This window comes from Rhinoderma darwinii, chromosome 1 (genome assembly GCF_050947455.1).
Source record: "Rhinoderma darwinii isolate aRhiDar2 chromosome 1, aRhiDar2.hap1, whole genome shotgun sequence".
Lineage (NCBI taxonomy): Eukaryota > Metazoa > Chordata > Amphibia > Anura > Rhinodermatidae > Rhinoderma > Rhinoderma darwinii.
In genome coordinates, this window is record NC_134687.1 from 343,148,908 (window position 1) to 343,163,838 (window position 14,931).

Below are 14,931 nucleotides of genomic sequence, written 5' to 3' on the forward strand. Positions count from 1 at the left end.
CCTTTGACTCCATGGAAAAAGAGCTCCATTTACGTCCGTAATTGACGCAGCGAAAAAGCGCCTCAACATGCCATGACGTCTGAAATTACGGGGCTGTTTTCTCCTGAAAACAGCCCCGTAATTTCAGCCGTAACGGACGCTGCCGTGTGAACATACCCTTAAGCAGCACGCAGCGTTACAGCAGACTTTCTGCTCACAATCACAGAGCCTGACTCCTCCCACACATGTGACTGATCACATGGTCATGACATCATCAAAGGTCCTTTAGCTCACTAGGATTTACCACTCTAGTCAAAAACGTTATCTTAAAGTGACAGTGAGTATAGAGCTGCAGTGTGGTTCTCTTTACACTATTCTGCTTTATGGCAGCGACTTCATAGAATTCTGTGCGGCAGATGCAAAGGACTGGACGGGGGCAGGTGATACAATGCTCTATTTAACGCATTATTACTGTGTATCACTGGGTAGCATTTGATTGATTGTGTGTGTGTGTATATATATCTATATATATATATATATATATATATATATATATATATATATATATATATATATATATAAATAAAATAAAAGCACTATACTTTATATGTTGTGCTACGGCCATTGATATGCAATATGCTCATTGATCCCTATAAACGAGCTGTGTTGTACTAGCAGACCATAAGAACACAAGGTATATAGTCCCAGTCCCTGAGATCGATGCTGGGGGACTGGTGTACAGATTATATCACTCATTTCTAATAAATGGAACTATACAGAATTGCAGCCATACCTCTTTTAAATACGAGGATCTATCAGATGCCCTAATAACCCCAGCCCATTGAGCAGATCACCACACTCCTAGCTGAGGGGAAGGGGCTGTAATAAAACGGGTACTTTACGTAACCGCACATCTTTCATGGCTGATGAAGGTCGTCCCCTTCCCCCGGAAGGGATGTCCAACTATAGGAAATATATTATATATATATTCCAGCTTGAGACCATGCATACGCAGCAGTGCACAGTAAGGCTATGTTCACATGTGGCGGATTTGTTGCAGAAATTTCTATAACTGAAAACCCATTCTATGCATATCCGAAGATATTTCAGCAACAAATTTACAGCACGTGAAATAAGTTAGAGCTGAGCTGCGAAGTGCAGATAAACTCCATGCAGAATTTGTTGTATAACATAAGGGGCTATCTGCTTTAGCTATAAAGGGGGCTGCCCCTTATGCGTACTCCGTTTTTTTTAAACAAAATTGTGGTTTACATTTGTGGCCTCGGCTATACGTTTAACGTATCTTTTCCTTCCTGTATGTACTTGATATCATGATCGTAGTAATCGTCGTGTTGTTGCATATTCACAGTTTGGTTGTATACTCCATGTAACCTGGCAAAGATGCCCACAGCTGATCGGAATCTCCGTCACATGTCTGAGAGTCCGGGATAATGCAGAGAGTCAACAGAAACGTGGTGCTGGCTGCGCTGACCGCCGCGAGTACCTTGTTTCTTCTGTTTCAGCTGTACTACTACCGATACTACATAACTGCAAAGGTAATATTTAATTATAGATTATCATATCCAATACCATGAGATAGTAGCGATATCCGATGGAGTATAGAGTATGAGATGTGTTTAGCGTAGCATATTCACATGCGGCGGATTCGTGGCAATAATGTCTGTGGCTTGCCGAAATCCATGTACATTCTGCAGAAGAAAAAAAAACATTCAGATGTATTGAATGGATTTTCCGTTGCAGAAATTGCTGCAACAAATCCACCACGTGTGAATATACCCTTAGTGCCCTTTTTTAAACTTCAATAGATTTGAAACCAAGCAATGCAGATGTGATTGAAGAGGGGCTTATCCAAAATATTGCTATAACCGTTTAGAAGTCTGGAATCCATTGACATCACTAAAAGCGTTTGCGTTTTTTCGGCAGCACATTGACACAGACTTCACCTCCTCTATAGGGAGAGGTGATATCCGCTATGCCGAATTTTATGTTCACCACGATGTGCTTGTATTTTTACATTCATTTCTTTGTCCTATTTGTTTTGATTAGAATGGCCCTTCTTTCTCCAAGCTGAAAGGAAGTTTGTCAGCACAAGACAGTACACATTGGGTAAGTAGACATCTTGGGTCACTGAAGGCTCTTGTTCAGTTTTCATACTCTGCGTAGGTTTATAACGTATGATTTTTTTTTATACAAATTTAGTAACTGTGCCTTTTATCTTTTTTTTTATTTGTTAGGGGAGACTTTTCAATGCAATTGAGCCAGTTTTGGCACGGACGCCTCTCTAAAATGACACAAGACATTTTATTTGTGTCAGAAAAGGACCTGGCTTATTCTTGCTTTTTTTTTTTAAACTGATTGATTAGTTTGCCATGACTTTTTTTAGTCAGAAAACTGATGGTGAACAATGGTAGATCCAAGCAGGCGTTTCGGTATCTGTGTTGTATACCTGAAATGTGAAGCGCTGTGCCAATGATTGTGAACCCGTCCCATTGTGTCAAAGAACAAGAAAGAAATGTTTTTTGGGTGGTTCATTTATTGAGCTGTGAACTAGTCCATTACACTAGCGTAGTGTACGTCATATTCGTTAACATGGCCCACTCCCTGTTGAAGAATATAGTGCAGGCTTAAAACAACGCTAGGTCAAAATACTTGATAAATATATTTCGCAGGGTGTGACACAGGCAGACATATTCGAAAAAATGGTGTGAGGGTTTCATTAATATAGCAGTAAGTCTAAATTCTATGTTTTTCAGTGCATTCATTTCAGAAAACTGGTATAAACACATTAATAAATCACCCCCACTGTTAGTTTCCAGCTTTTCAAATTCCTTGTGTTACTAAACTTGAGTTGCTTCATGTCATGTACCCCATCTTCATCCACAGCAATATTCACAATTACGCAATGTCTGCGCTACAATTTTTAGTTCAGCGTCTGTATAGAGCAGGTATTGCTGACATTCTGTGATGTTCTAGGTTCTAAACTAAGGTGTTAGGAGTCTGTCAGCACAGGGTTAATATACCCCAAACAGCCTTCAGAATTCGAAATGTAGCTCTCGATGGAAAAGCACTTTAATTATTCTTATTATTATATATGACGGATTTAAAAATCTGTTCCTGATCTCCCCAAACGCACTCAAAAATGAGTTGCATTTATCGTTTCTGGCTGCTACAATCACAGTAGCGGTGGCATTGAAGACTCCTACGATTAGCCTAGATCACTAGTGAGCTAAAGCTATTCTGGATCATGGTCAATGAGAAACTTGTTATTTGAGAAGATCTGGTCCCCCTGCATATAATACTATAGGACATGAGAATAATCTATGCTCCCGCTCAATTATCAAAATGGCCAAATTTTATTTTCCTATATTTACGCCCCAAAAATAACTTCTATAGCAATTTATTTGTACCCCCAAACTATGCAGGGAAAAAAAAACAACCGTTTTCCCACATAAAACAAGGTCTCCTATAGCAACGTCAATAAAAAAAGGTATGGCTGCTGAAAGTCAGAGAGACTAAAATGAAAATATTTAGCTAGTCATTCGGGTTAACTCGTAATTTAGTGGGTACTTCTGTTTACCATACAAATAGACACCATATCCTTAGCACTGTAACTTTTTTGAAGTGAATGAAAGTAAAAATGTTTTTTTGTTTTTTTTTTTATCTGATCTTCCAAACAGCGGGTGGTTAAGGCTTTCTTAAGTCTGGTTTCCAAACACAATGTACCAGTTTTTCTAGTGGACTCTCACATTTTGGGACTTTTAAGCAAGAACTTAGAACAGCTGAGAAGCTCGCCAGACAGTTTGCCACCTGGATGTAAATTTTTCTGCAAGCAAGGAGACGTCACCACTTTTGGATTACTAGATAAGTTATGGGAACATAAAGTAAGTATTTGCATCTTGCCAAAATTGTAAATAAAATAAAATATGCAAGAACATGTTTACTTTAATTTGAGAAAGTCAATAGTCTTCGAAGGAAAAACAGCAATTCCATAATGTATTCTTTAAAGGGGTTTTCCCATAATCCATGTTTATCACAGGATAGGTGATGAAGATCTGGTCGGTGGGGGTCCGACCGCTGGGGCCCCTACCGATCACAAGAACGGGCTTACCTTGCCGTTCCTGGGAGCCCCATAGGGATCGAGCAGTAGTACGCATGCACGACCACCGCTCTATTCACTTCTATGGGGCTGCCACTCGGCTATCTTCGGCAGCCCCATAGAAATGAATGGAGCGGTGGCCAAGCATGTGCACTACCGCTCCATTACTATGGGGCTCCCGGGAATGGCAAGGTAAGCCTGTTCTCGTGAGCCTGTGGATAGGTGATAAACATTGGTTATGGGATAACCCCTTTAATTGCATTCACACCTATTCGCACCCTTTTACAGTTCGCTTTTAGAATCGCTGTACATAAAAAGTTGAACATCTTTGTAAATGGCATAACATTATTTATGAATTTTCATTGACTTATCACTCAAGATTCTGCAGACTTCAGAGCTGAAATCTCCTAGTGTCTGCACAGAGCATGCTCTGAGAATTTATATTCTGAGAAGTGTATGTACAGTAGTTGTTACCCCAACCACTGTACTGTAATCTGAGGTAGGAAGAACTAACTGTCCCACTGTGATATAGGAGCTAAACTTTAAAGCTGACTGTGTCCATTAACAACCAGCAGAACTGTGAATGCAGCTCTGGACTATAATACAGACTGTAACTTAGGACCAGTACAAGATAAATAATGCAATATACTTTGTATATCAACCCCTTATTATAAAGCGTACAGTTCCCAGGGCAGAGCAGAATCCCCCATGGTTTTCCTGCCAGCAGACACAGGCTGTTTTATGACCGATTATGTCTGTTGCTCTATATTCAAAATTCAAGCAGTCCCAAATCGCAAAATTCAAGCAGTCCCAAATCGCAAAATTCAAGCAGTCCCAAATCGCAAAATTCACGCAGTCCAAAATCGCAAAATTCACGCAGTCCAAAATCGATAAATTCACGCAGTCCTAAATTGCATAGAAGTTGTGAGATACAGAATTCCCTGTAAACCGAATAAGAATTCTCGCACTTGATTATGAGAGAGGGAATTGAATGGGCACATCGCTGTCCTAGTGCCACGGTCACTTTTATTCTAGTGATCTACCAACCTGCTCTACTTTATCAAGTAACTAAATTAAATCCTTTTTTAACTGGTTTTTTTTTGGGAGGCTGTGTGACCATTAATATGCCTTCCATTATAGCTTCTACATGGGTTGTCACCCAACTTTATATGATTCCTTTTATGAATCACCACAGGAATGAGAATCTAAATAACTATATAAATTGTTTGCAGCAGTTGTGTAGAAAAGCATGGTTCTATTTTATTTTGTGGTGACCATCGTATTTCTGTAATATCCATTATTTTAATTCTGAGGTTGGCTTTTTCATGACATACTTTCTAAAAAATGAATGTATTATAGGGCAGCATTTTTCGAGCTGCGGAGAAATTGGGATTTCAATGGCAGAAATATGATGGAAGAGATCCACGACTAGAAGGGATGGATGATCTCTCAGGAACAGAAATACCTCTTCATTATATATTCAAGATGGCAACTCACACAATACATTTAGTAGTCTTTTATGAAAGGAGTGGCAACTACCTTTGGCACGGCCCATTAAGATTGAGGAGAAATATGGATCGAAAGTTTGCACCTTTTCGAAAGCTTCAGTTTGGTCGATATGCTGGTTCCTATAGTAGGTAAGGCTGTAAGTATTTAGAGAAGTTAAGGAATAGAATTTGCTGTTACAGGAACATACCAATAAATAAAAATAGAAATGTCAGCTCACCCTCCCAGGTGCACGAAGAGGACCGCAATCTCCACGCTATAGGAACAACATTCAGGAGGAAAAGATCAGCACTCCTTGTGGAATTTTTAAAAATCCCCTCTGACGCGTTTCTAGCTCTCAAGAGCCATTACTGAGTATGCACACGCGCGCGCACACACACACACACACACACACACTATATATATGAATATACACATATATACACAGACAAAAAAAGAAAATTTAAATATTAGTGAAAAAAATAGATATATATATTTAAAGTTTAAAAAAAAAAAACCTTACACGTTTTTCTCTAAAGTAATATAAAAAAATAAACAAAATTGGTATCGCTGCATCCGTAAAAGATCGAACTATTACAATATACCATTATTTAACTTGCACGGTGAATGCTATAAAATATAAAGCGTTTAAAATGCCAAAATCTCAGTTTTTTTGGTCGTCCTAAAAAAAATATATATATTTTTTTTTAAAAAAGTGCTTAGAAAGTTGTATGTACCAATAAAAACCACAGCTTATCCTGCAAAAATAAAGCCCTCACACCGCTCAATCGACCAATAAATAAAAAAAAGTTATTGCTCTCAGAATGTGGTGAAACAAAACAATTTTTTTATTTAACAAATCGTTTTAGTAGTAAAATATAAAGTTGTCGTTTTTACCACACCGTGAAAGTTGTAAAAACAAAACCCAAAAAACAATGAAGGAATCGCAGTTTTTTTTTAAATTTCAGCCTGCAAAGAATTTTTTTTTCAGTTTCCCACTACATTATATGGTACTTTTAAATGGTGTCAATAGAAACTACAACTCCCCCCGCAGGAAAAAAAAAAACCATCCGTTCCATTGATGGAAAAATAAAAAAGTTATGGCTCTTGGAAAGCGGGGAAGGGAAAATGAAAAAGTAAAAAATGGATCAGTCCGGAAAGGGTTACTTCATTTCTAATGAAAAAACATTTATGACCACATGTGGGGTATAGCCGTACTCTGGAGAAATTGCGTTACAAATGTTTGGGTGCTTTTGCTCTTTTATCCCATGTGAAAAGAAAAAATTTAACATTTTAATGGAAAACATGTTGATATTAATTTTCACGGCTTAATTCTAATAAATTCTGCAAAAGACCTGTGGGGTCTAAATGCTCACTATACCCCTAGATAGATTCCTTAAGGGGTATAGTTTCCCTAATGGAGTCACTTTTGGGTGGTTTCCACTGTTTCGGTCTCTCAAGGGCTATGCAAATGCAAATACATGACACCAGAAAACCATTTCAGCTAAATTTGAGCGCCAAAAGCCAAATTGCGCTCCTTACCTTCTAAGCCATGGTGTGGTTCCAAACAGCCGTTTATTACCACATTTGGATTGTTGCCGTAACCGGGAGAAATTGCTTTACAAACTTTGGGGTGCTTTTTATTCTTCCTTGTAAAATTTTCATTTTCACAGACTAACTTCAAAAAATATAGCAAAAGACCTGTGGGGTCAAGATGCTAACTATACCCCTAGATACATTTCTTGAGGGGTGTGGTTTCCAAAACGGGGTCACTTTTGGGGGGTATCCACTGTTTTGGCACCACAAGACCTCTTCAAACCTGACATGGCACCTAAAACATATTCTAAAATAACGAGGCCACAAAATCCACCAGGTGCTCCTTTGCTTCTTAGGCCGGTGCTTCAGTCCATTACCACACTAGGCACATGTGGGGTGTTTCTAAAAACTGCAGAATCTGGGAAATAAATATTGAGTTGCGTTTCTTTGTGATACAATTTTTTCTGTACCACAGAAGGTTTTACCAAACTAATTTCGACAAAAAAAAATGAAATTTGCAAATTTCCCCTCTACATTGCTTTAATTCCTGTGAAACGCCTAAAGGGTTGTAAAACTTTCTGAATGCTGTTTTGACTACTTTGTGGGCGCAGTTTTTAAAATGGGTTAAATTATGGGGTCTATCTAATATATAAGGCCCTCAAAGCCACTTCTGAACTGGTCCCTAAAAAATATCTTTTTGAAATTAACTATTTTGTGTGGTATTACTATCTGTTTTACAAGCAGATACATTTAAATTTAGAAAAATGCTAATTTTTGCAAATTTTCTCTACGTTTTGGTGTTTTTCACAAGTAAATACTGAATTTATCGACCAAATTTTTCCACTAACCTAAAGTACAATGTGTTGAGAAAACAATCTCAATCGCTTAGTTAGGTAAAAGCATTCCAAAAGTTATTACCACATAAAGTAACAACTGACAGATTTGAAAAAATCTACTTCGTCCTCAAAGCCAAAACAGGCTCAGTCCTGAAGGGGTTATTAACAAACTTCCTAAGGCCGGGTTCCCATTTCCGCAACGAGATTTTGTGCTGAAATTCCGCAGCATTTACAGTAGCAGCAAAGTAGATAAAATTGAGAAAATCTCATGCCCACGCTGCGTAAAAAATATGCAGCACAAACGTTAATAAATCCTGTGGTGCGGAATTTATATCCGCAGCATATCAAATTATTCTGCGTTTTAGTTGATTTTCCGTTGTGGGTTTTCCCCATTGAATTAAATGGGGATTCAAATCCCGCAACAGAAAGCCACGTGTTTTGCGACATATGCAGCGTATTCGTGCGATTACGCCTCAAAATCGCAACGACGAAAAACAAAAAAAAAAACCCTGCACGCCCTCCTTCTTCCTGCAGTCAGGTTTCCTGTGATGAGGTTTCATCCCATGTGACTGCTGCAGCCAATCACAGGCTGCAGCGTCACATGGCCTGCGACGTCATCGTAGGAGGCCGGACTATGTGCAGAGAAGACGGAGGGGGTAAGTATGAGTGCTTTCTTCCGTAGCGGAAATTCCGTTAGAAAAATCGCACCACAATGTGTTGTGATTTTTTTGGACGTAATGTATTGCGGGTTCCAGACCGGACATGCTGCGTGATTTTTACGCAGCATATCCGACCCGTGAGAACCCGGCCTAAATGCTGTTTTGTATACGTTAAGGGTGCTATTTTTAAAATGGGGTGATTTATGAGGGGTTTCTAATAAAAATACATAGGTCCCTCAACGCCACTTCAAACAGAAGTGGTGCCTAACAAAATGTGTTGCAAATTTTATTTAAAATGTAAAAAACTGCTAGTAAATTTATATACCTTTTTTAAAACGTCCTAAAAAAAATAATAATTAAAATAATGATGCCCACATAAAGAGGACATAAACTCGATTTACTAATTTGCGTGGTGTCATTCTTCATTTTAGAAGCAGAGGATTTGAAAATTAGGAAAATGCAAATTGAGGCTGAAACTGGCTGCGCAGGCAAGGGGTTACATAATTTTTGAGCCCTATCAACACTTTTTTTTTTTTTTTTTAAAGAGCTGATCTGGTCCAAATTACCGTTGACGGATTAAAGGTGAAGATCCCAAGAGACTCCTTGCAGTTTTTATCTGAGGTTTTACATTCAAGGTTTTTAGAGTGCAGATACAAAGAAGCTCGGTCCTTTTTTAAGGTCAGTTTTCTTTACTACATCTATATACAGTAAATTCTCTAGTCCTTTCACTTCCTTTCTCCATGCATTAAGAGATTGTGTTCTATAAATGTAAATAATGCTTCTTTTCCAAGTATTTTGCTTTATTGAACAGGATCAGATTCATAATGAGACATTTCACTTGACGTATTTTTCGTACTATAGGACGCACTGAACCATAAGACGCACCCGTAATTTGTAGCATAAGAGGGGAAAAAGTGTTTTGCCTTTTTAACTGTACTTTTCCTGGGTACAGTTCACCAATATGATTTCAGCCACAGTGCCCCATAACAATGCCAGCCACAGACATCAGAGGTGTAAAAAGGCAGGGGTTACTGGTGGTGAATCTGCTCTTCTTGCTGCTGCTCTGTTTATAGGAGGGGGCGTGGCTAGAAGGTCCTTGTAGATCAGTACCTGCACAGATTTACTGTGCTGCGTGTACAAATGTCTGTGTTATTTGCTCACTGAACAATCAGATGGCAAAATTGTGTGTGTAACATGTGACTGTGCAGTGAGGAAATAACCCCGAGATCTTTTACACACAGCACAGGACCGTTTTGGGAGTTTTCTTACCAATGATGATTTGCTGACCTAGAAGACTATCTCACAGGACTATCTTGGACTATATTCCAAGTGTCCTTGTCATCTAGTTGCCTGGTACTGTATGTAGTCCTCACAAATGTGGCACTTGGAACTGTATAGTGGGTAATCTTGACTATAAATGACTACTGTATGAATAATCAAAGCTTAATAAGTATAATGCTTTGTATTTTCCCCTAGCTCTATCCTGACGACACATCACTGGAAGGCATTGAATTTAGAAAGAAAGCCAAAACACTGTTACACCTGGCAGCTTCAACTTTGGACTCACTGGGTGTGAGTTTCTGGATCAGCAGTGGGACATGCTTAGGTAATACAATAATCTAATATTTTGCTACCCCCCCCCAACATGACACAAACTGCAAAAAGAACAGGAAGCGGACTCTAATTAGTGTGTGTGTGTGTGTGTGTGTGTGTGTATAAATTGTTGGGTCTGGGGTCTCATCTTCCTCTTGACAATACCCCATAGATTCTCTATAGGGTTTAGGTCAGGCGAGTTTGCTGGCCAATCAAGCGCAGTGATACTGTGGTTAGTAAACCAGGTATTGGTGCTTTTGGCAGTGTGGGCAGGTGCCAAGTCCTGCTGGAAAATGAAATCGGCATCTCCATAAAGCTTGTTAGCAGAGGGAAGCATGAAGTGCTCTAAAATTTCCTCGTAGACCGCTGCGCTGACTCTGGACTTGATATAACACAGCCGACTAGCAGGAAACTATATATTAGTAATTTCATGACTGTTTTTTTTTTTTTTTCTTGCATGGAGTTGTGTTTTTTTTTTTTTTTTCCTGGTTAATCGAAGACAGTTTAATTTTCTATGCTAATTGAGTCCTGTTCTTTTTGCTGTTTTTGTCAAGTTGGGGGGTAGCAAAATATATTATTTGAGAGACTTTAGATATCTAATCTCCATTATTGTAGTTGTAAAATTGTCAATCCAAAAAATATCCACGAAAAACAGGTCATTGGTTGTCGCAAAAGAACTAAAAGAAATGATGGTGATCATAAAATATATATATATATATATATAGTGTGTGTGTAACAAGAAAGTTTGACCAGCACACTCCAACAAAATGAAAAAAAGTGTATACAGGTGCAAGATCATAAATGGAGGCAGTCACTATCCCCATATATATGTAATACACTAATATATATATATATATATATATATATATATATATATATATATCCAAGAAACGAGACTGGAAGCAGCAATCAGCAAAAAATTTGAATTTATTCACCCAACACAGCTGTGTTGGGTGAATAAATTCACATTTTTTGCTGAGTGCTGCTTCCAGTCTCGTTTCTTGGATATATGCATGAGGAGCACGTCACTGCTTATTTTTGAAGCTAGCACCAACCGTTTTCTTGGCATTTACACAGTGCTGCTCCTATCCCCTGTTCTACTATATATATATATATATATATATATATATATATATATATATATATACACCCCCTTTTTAGATGGCGCCACACACACACACACACACACACACACACACACACACACACGTAGATAGCTCAATCGAGGCTCCCTCTAGAAGTGGAATTTGCAACCAGAGCGTTGTGGATGCTCTGGCCGAGGATTCCTCTGCTTAGGGGCTCCTCCAGCAGAGGAATTCTCGGCCAGAGCATCGGCAATGCTCTGGCTGGGGATTCCACTCCTAGATAGAGCCCAATGGAGTTAACTACAGTGCGGGGGGGGGGGGGGTTGTCGCGCCCCCACACCCCAACCTGTTTACAGAGCGATCTACAGGGATTGTTGCACTATGTACAGTTGGCTGTGAGGCCATTGCTCACCGACCACCAACGATCCAGCAGCGTGTGAAAGGGACTGCGCTCCTTCTTCGGCCTGCTCTCTCTTCTTCCGAGGGACATACGGTGCCCCTTGGGCCACAGATGACAGCCTCTGGAGCTGCGTATTTGAGACCCCTGATTTAGAGAGAAACTTGCACCTCCTGAATTTTAGGGATTTTATACTGAACTGTTGTAATCATCTTTAGCATTTGGGAGGGGAGCATACAAGAGATTCTGAAGATCATTATTCCTTACTTTTTACTTTTGTTGTTAAGGATGGTATCGACAGTGCAACGTCATTCCTTACAGCAAAGATGTGGATTTAGGGATCTTTATACAGAACTACAAGCCTGATCTAGTTCCAGCATTTGAGAAGGCCGACCTCCCACTGAAGCACAAATTTGGCAAGGTTAGTGTTTTAATTGTATAAAGAAAAAAGATGTGGTTATTGCAAACCATACCTAACGAACCCAAAATTGCAATAAAATATAGCACGGTGCCATTCCTGATATAGATAAATGAAAAAAGAGAAAAAGAAAAAGATCCAGAAATATAACTAAGCACTCTTGGGTTCAATAAGAATAAATAATTATTTTATTTTTTAAATCCAGATAATACCGGCAAAGTTAAATTTGTACATAAATACACAAAAAACAATTTAAAAAGAGAATTCTCCTGGCCAGGAAAGAGAACACACAATAAACCTTCAAAACATAAGTGATATTGCCTGATGAATATATAGCATGATGTATATGTGTTACACGATTTTACAAAGAGATTTCCAAATGGAAAACCGCTGGACTGTGTTCACACTTGCGGTTTCCAAACATATATGTAATTTGTATCACAATATTGTCAAGATACCTATTTGGAGTAGCTGATAATGATATAAATAACGAGATTTTCTTCATATGCATATAATAAGACTTGACTCTCAAAATAGAAAAATAGCCTCACGAATTTAAAGAAATGTGGTTATAAACGTGCTTTTTTCTCTCATCAAGTGGATCAATAATTCCAATTCAAATCTGATGGTAATAGGAAGTCTTTTCACAGACCCTTGGGTCAAAGTATAGCCCTCAAGCAGTTGGACTTTGAAGCAAGATATAGGCTTATATTGGTTTTTACCTTCACCTCCGACATCCAGTAAGTGCCGGGAAGACCATGCAGGGAGGTAGTTAACTCCGGTGTAAGAAATGGCATATCTCCTCAAATGGGAAGTTCACCTGTGTGGCCACACATTTGGTTTCAAAGCATCCACATCTCCACCATTCCTTCCCTTGGCACTTTCCTCTATTGATCCATACAGGCAACAACCGTTGTACTCACGGAGGTAGGGGCCCAACAATGCAGGATCACACACTGATATTTCAGGTGAATTGAAGGCACTCCAAGAGGAACAGACCCAACTGGACAAGATCGCACACCGGCAGCCAGATAGGTAAAAATTCCAACGTATGTTCCTTTCCACGTGTGATCTTCAATACTGGACAGGTATTCTCTGGGCAGGGTTTGGACGTCACTACCCGCCCCGTTGATTAGAACAGCTGACGCGTTTCATCCCTGAACAGGATTTCTTCAGAGCAGTTTAACAAGTGCTGCCAAACACACTATATTTATAGTGTCCCAAATTCATTCATTGGTTCAATAATAAAAAACATAATGTTTCACACAAAGATATTATGGATATTATATATTTAAATCTTACATGAGATGCCGCAATGATATATATCTCTCAATTTCAATAGCAGGCAAAAATATTTTTATATTCAAACAGACAATTAGAATATCCAGAAAATCAAATTCATAAATATATTCAGTATTTATCAGGGGGAGGGCAATCAGTGGTGTGTCTCTACTTGATCAAAATAAGACCAATAGTTGAATTTTACATAGTAATATAATTATTACCTGAATTTTGTTTTTAATATTAATTCTTCCGTAAATACGGATAATTACTACTATCTAGACTTAGTAGTGGATTTATGGAGGAACGAATTTTTCTTCAATAAGGGATCCCCCCTTATATCATTTTGACACAAGATGAAATCTGTTCAATTCTTTAATATATATTATATGGGATATATCCAACCATACACATAAGCATATGAAATACAGATAATACTTCAGGGGAGGCAGGGAAGGAGAACCACTACCTGTTAAGGCATCAGGACCCGGGTCCCCACCACCCCCAAAGCAGAATCGATTTAAATACAATCAATATTAGTTTGATAATTTTACTACTGGATTACATCATATTAAACATATGCGTATATGAGACTATGGTAAATAATAGGAGCCATCGTGAAATTCCAAGGGGGGGCAGGAATGGGGATCCAGTGTCAATAAAACAATAGATCCCCAATTCCCACCACCCATAGAGAGCTAGATTCAACCTCCATCAATATAGAAGATTGCAGAAATTGAAAATTATGTTCATTCATTTGGTAAAAGCGAAGCACAAGATTTATCATCTCGCTTTGAAGATAGGGGTTACCCCAAAAAAATGATCAAGAAAGGATACAATAGAGCATCTAGGCAGAATAGAGAGGAAATTCTCAAGAGAGGTAAAAAAGATAATACTGACAATAGTCAGATTTATTTCAAGGTATGGGTCCCATTGGAACATACTTCGGAATCTGATGATCAAAAACTGGCCACATTTAACTTTGGACAAAAGAATTAACTCAATAGTGGGGAATGTACCGAGTATGGTTCCAAGAAAGGCCCCCACCTTGAGGAATATGTTGGTGAGTTCTGAGTTCAAGAGAAGGACCCCAAGTAATGAGAAATGGCTACAGAAACGACCAAAGGGAATGTTTATGTGTGGCTCCTGTAAATGTTGTAAGTACGTTTTAAAATCAGACACTTTTCTGGATAGTGAACACAAAAGGGAATTTAAAGTCTATAATTTCATCAATTGCCGCTCAACCATGGTCGTTTATTCCATTATCTGCCCATGTGGGAAACAATATATTGGGAAAACGAAACGAGAATTACATGTTCGCATCAGCGAACATATTAGAGATATCACCAAGGGTGAAATGGTTAACCCTCTAGCTGCACATTTTAAAACATACCATGCCCAATCACCAACTGGCCTAAAATTCATGGGGATTTATCAATTATTCCAAGACAGAAGGGGAGGTGATCTCAACCGAATACTCCTCCAGAAGGAAACTATGTGGATTTATACACTAAGAACTTTGAATCCCAGGGGACTAAATAATGA

At 38.7% G+C, this 14,931-nt stretch overlaps 1 protein-coding gene across 3 annotated transcripts in view; it reads left to right on the top strand.

Annotated features, from left to right (window-relative positions):
- The first annotated feature begins 238 nt into the window (after positions 1-238).
- Positions 239-14,931, top strand: part of FKTN (fukutin) — a 29,332-nt gene continuing 14,639 nt past the window's right edge. Inside the window, exons 1-8 of one of the 3 annotated variants that reach the window (XM_075826085.1) lie at positions 239-316; positions 1,349-1,535; positions 2,047-2,106; positions 3,678-3,881; positions 5,456-5,733; positions 9,158-9,290; positions 10,089-10,218; positions 11,975-12,108. In XM_075826085.1, coding sequence (XP_075682200.1) covers positions 1,431-1,535; positions 2,047-2,106; positions 3,678-3,881; positions 5,456-5,733; positions 9,158-9,290; positions 10,089-10,218; positions 11,975-12,108 — 1,044 coding nt within the window. In that variant the 5' untranslated portion in view covers positions 239-316; positions 1,349-1,430. Of the gene's footprint in view, positions 420-1,348; positions 1,536-2,046; positions 2,107-3,677; positions 3,882-5,455; positions 5,734-9,157; positions 9,291-10,088; positions 10,219-11,974; positions 12,109-14,931 lie in introns of all 3 variants that reach the window. The other 2 variants (XM_075826078.1, XM_075826094.1) reach the window with 2 other exon arrangements.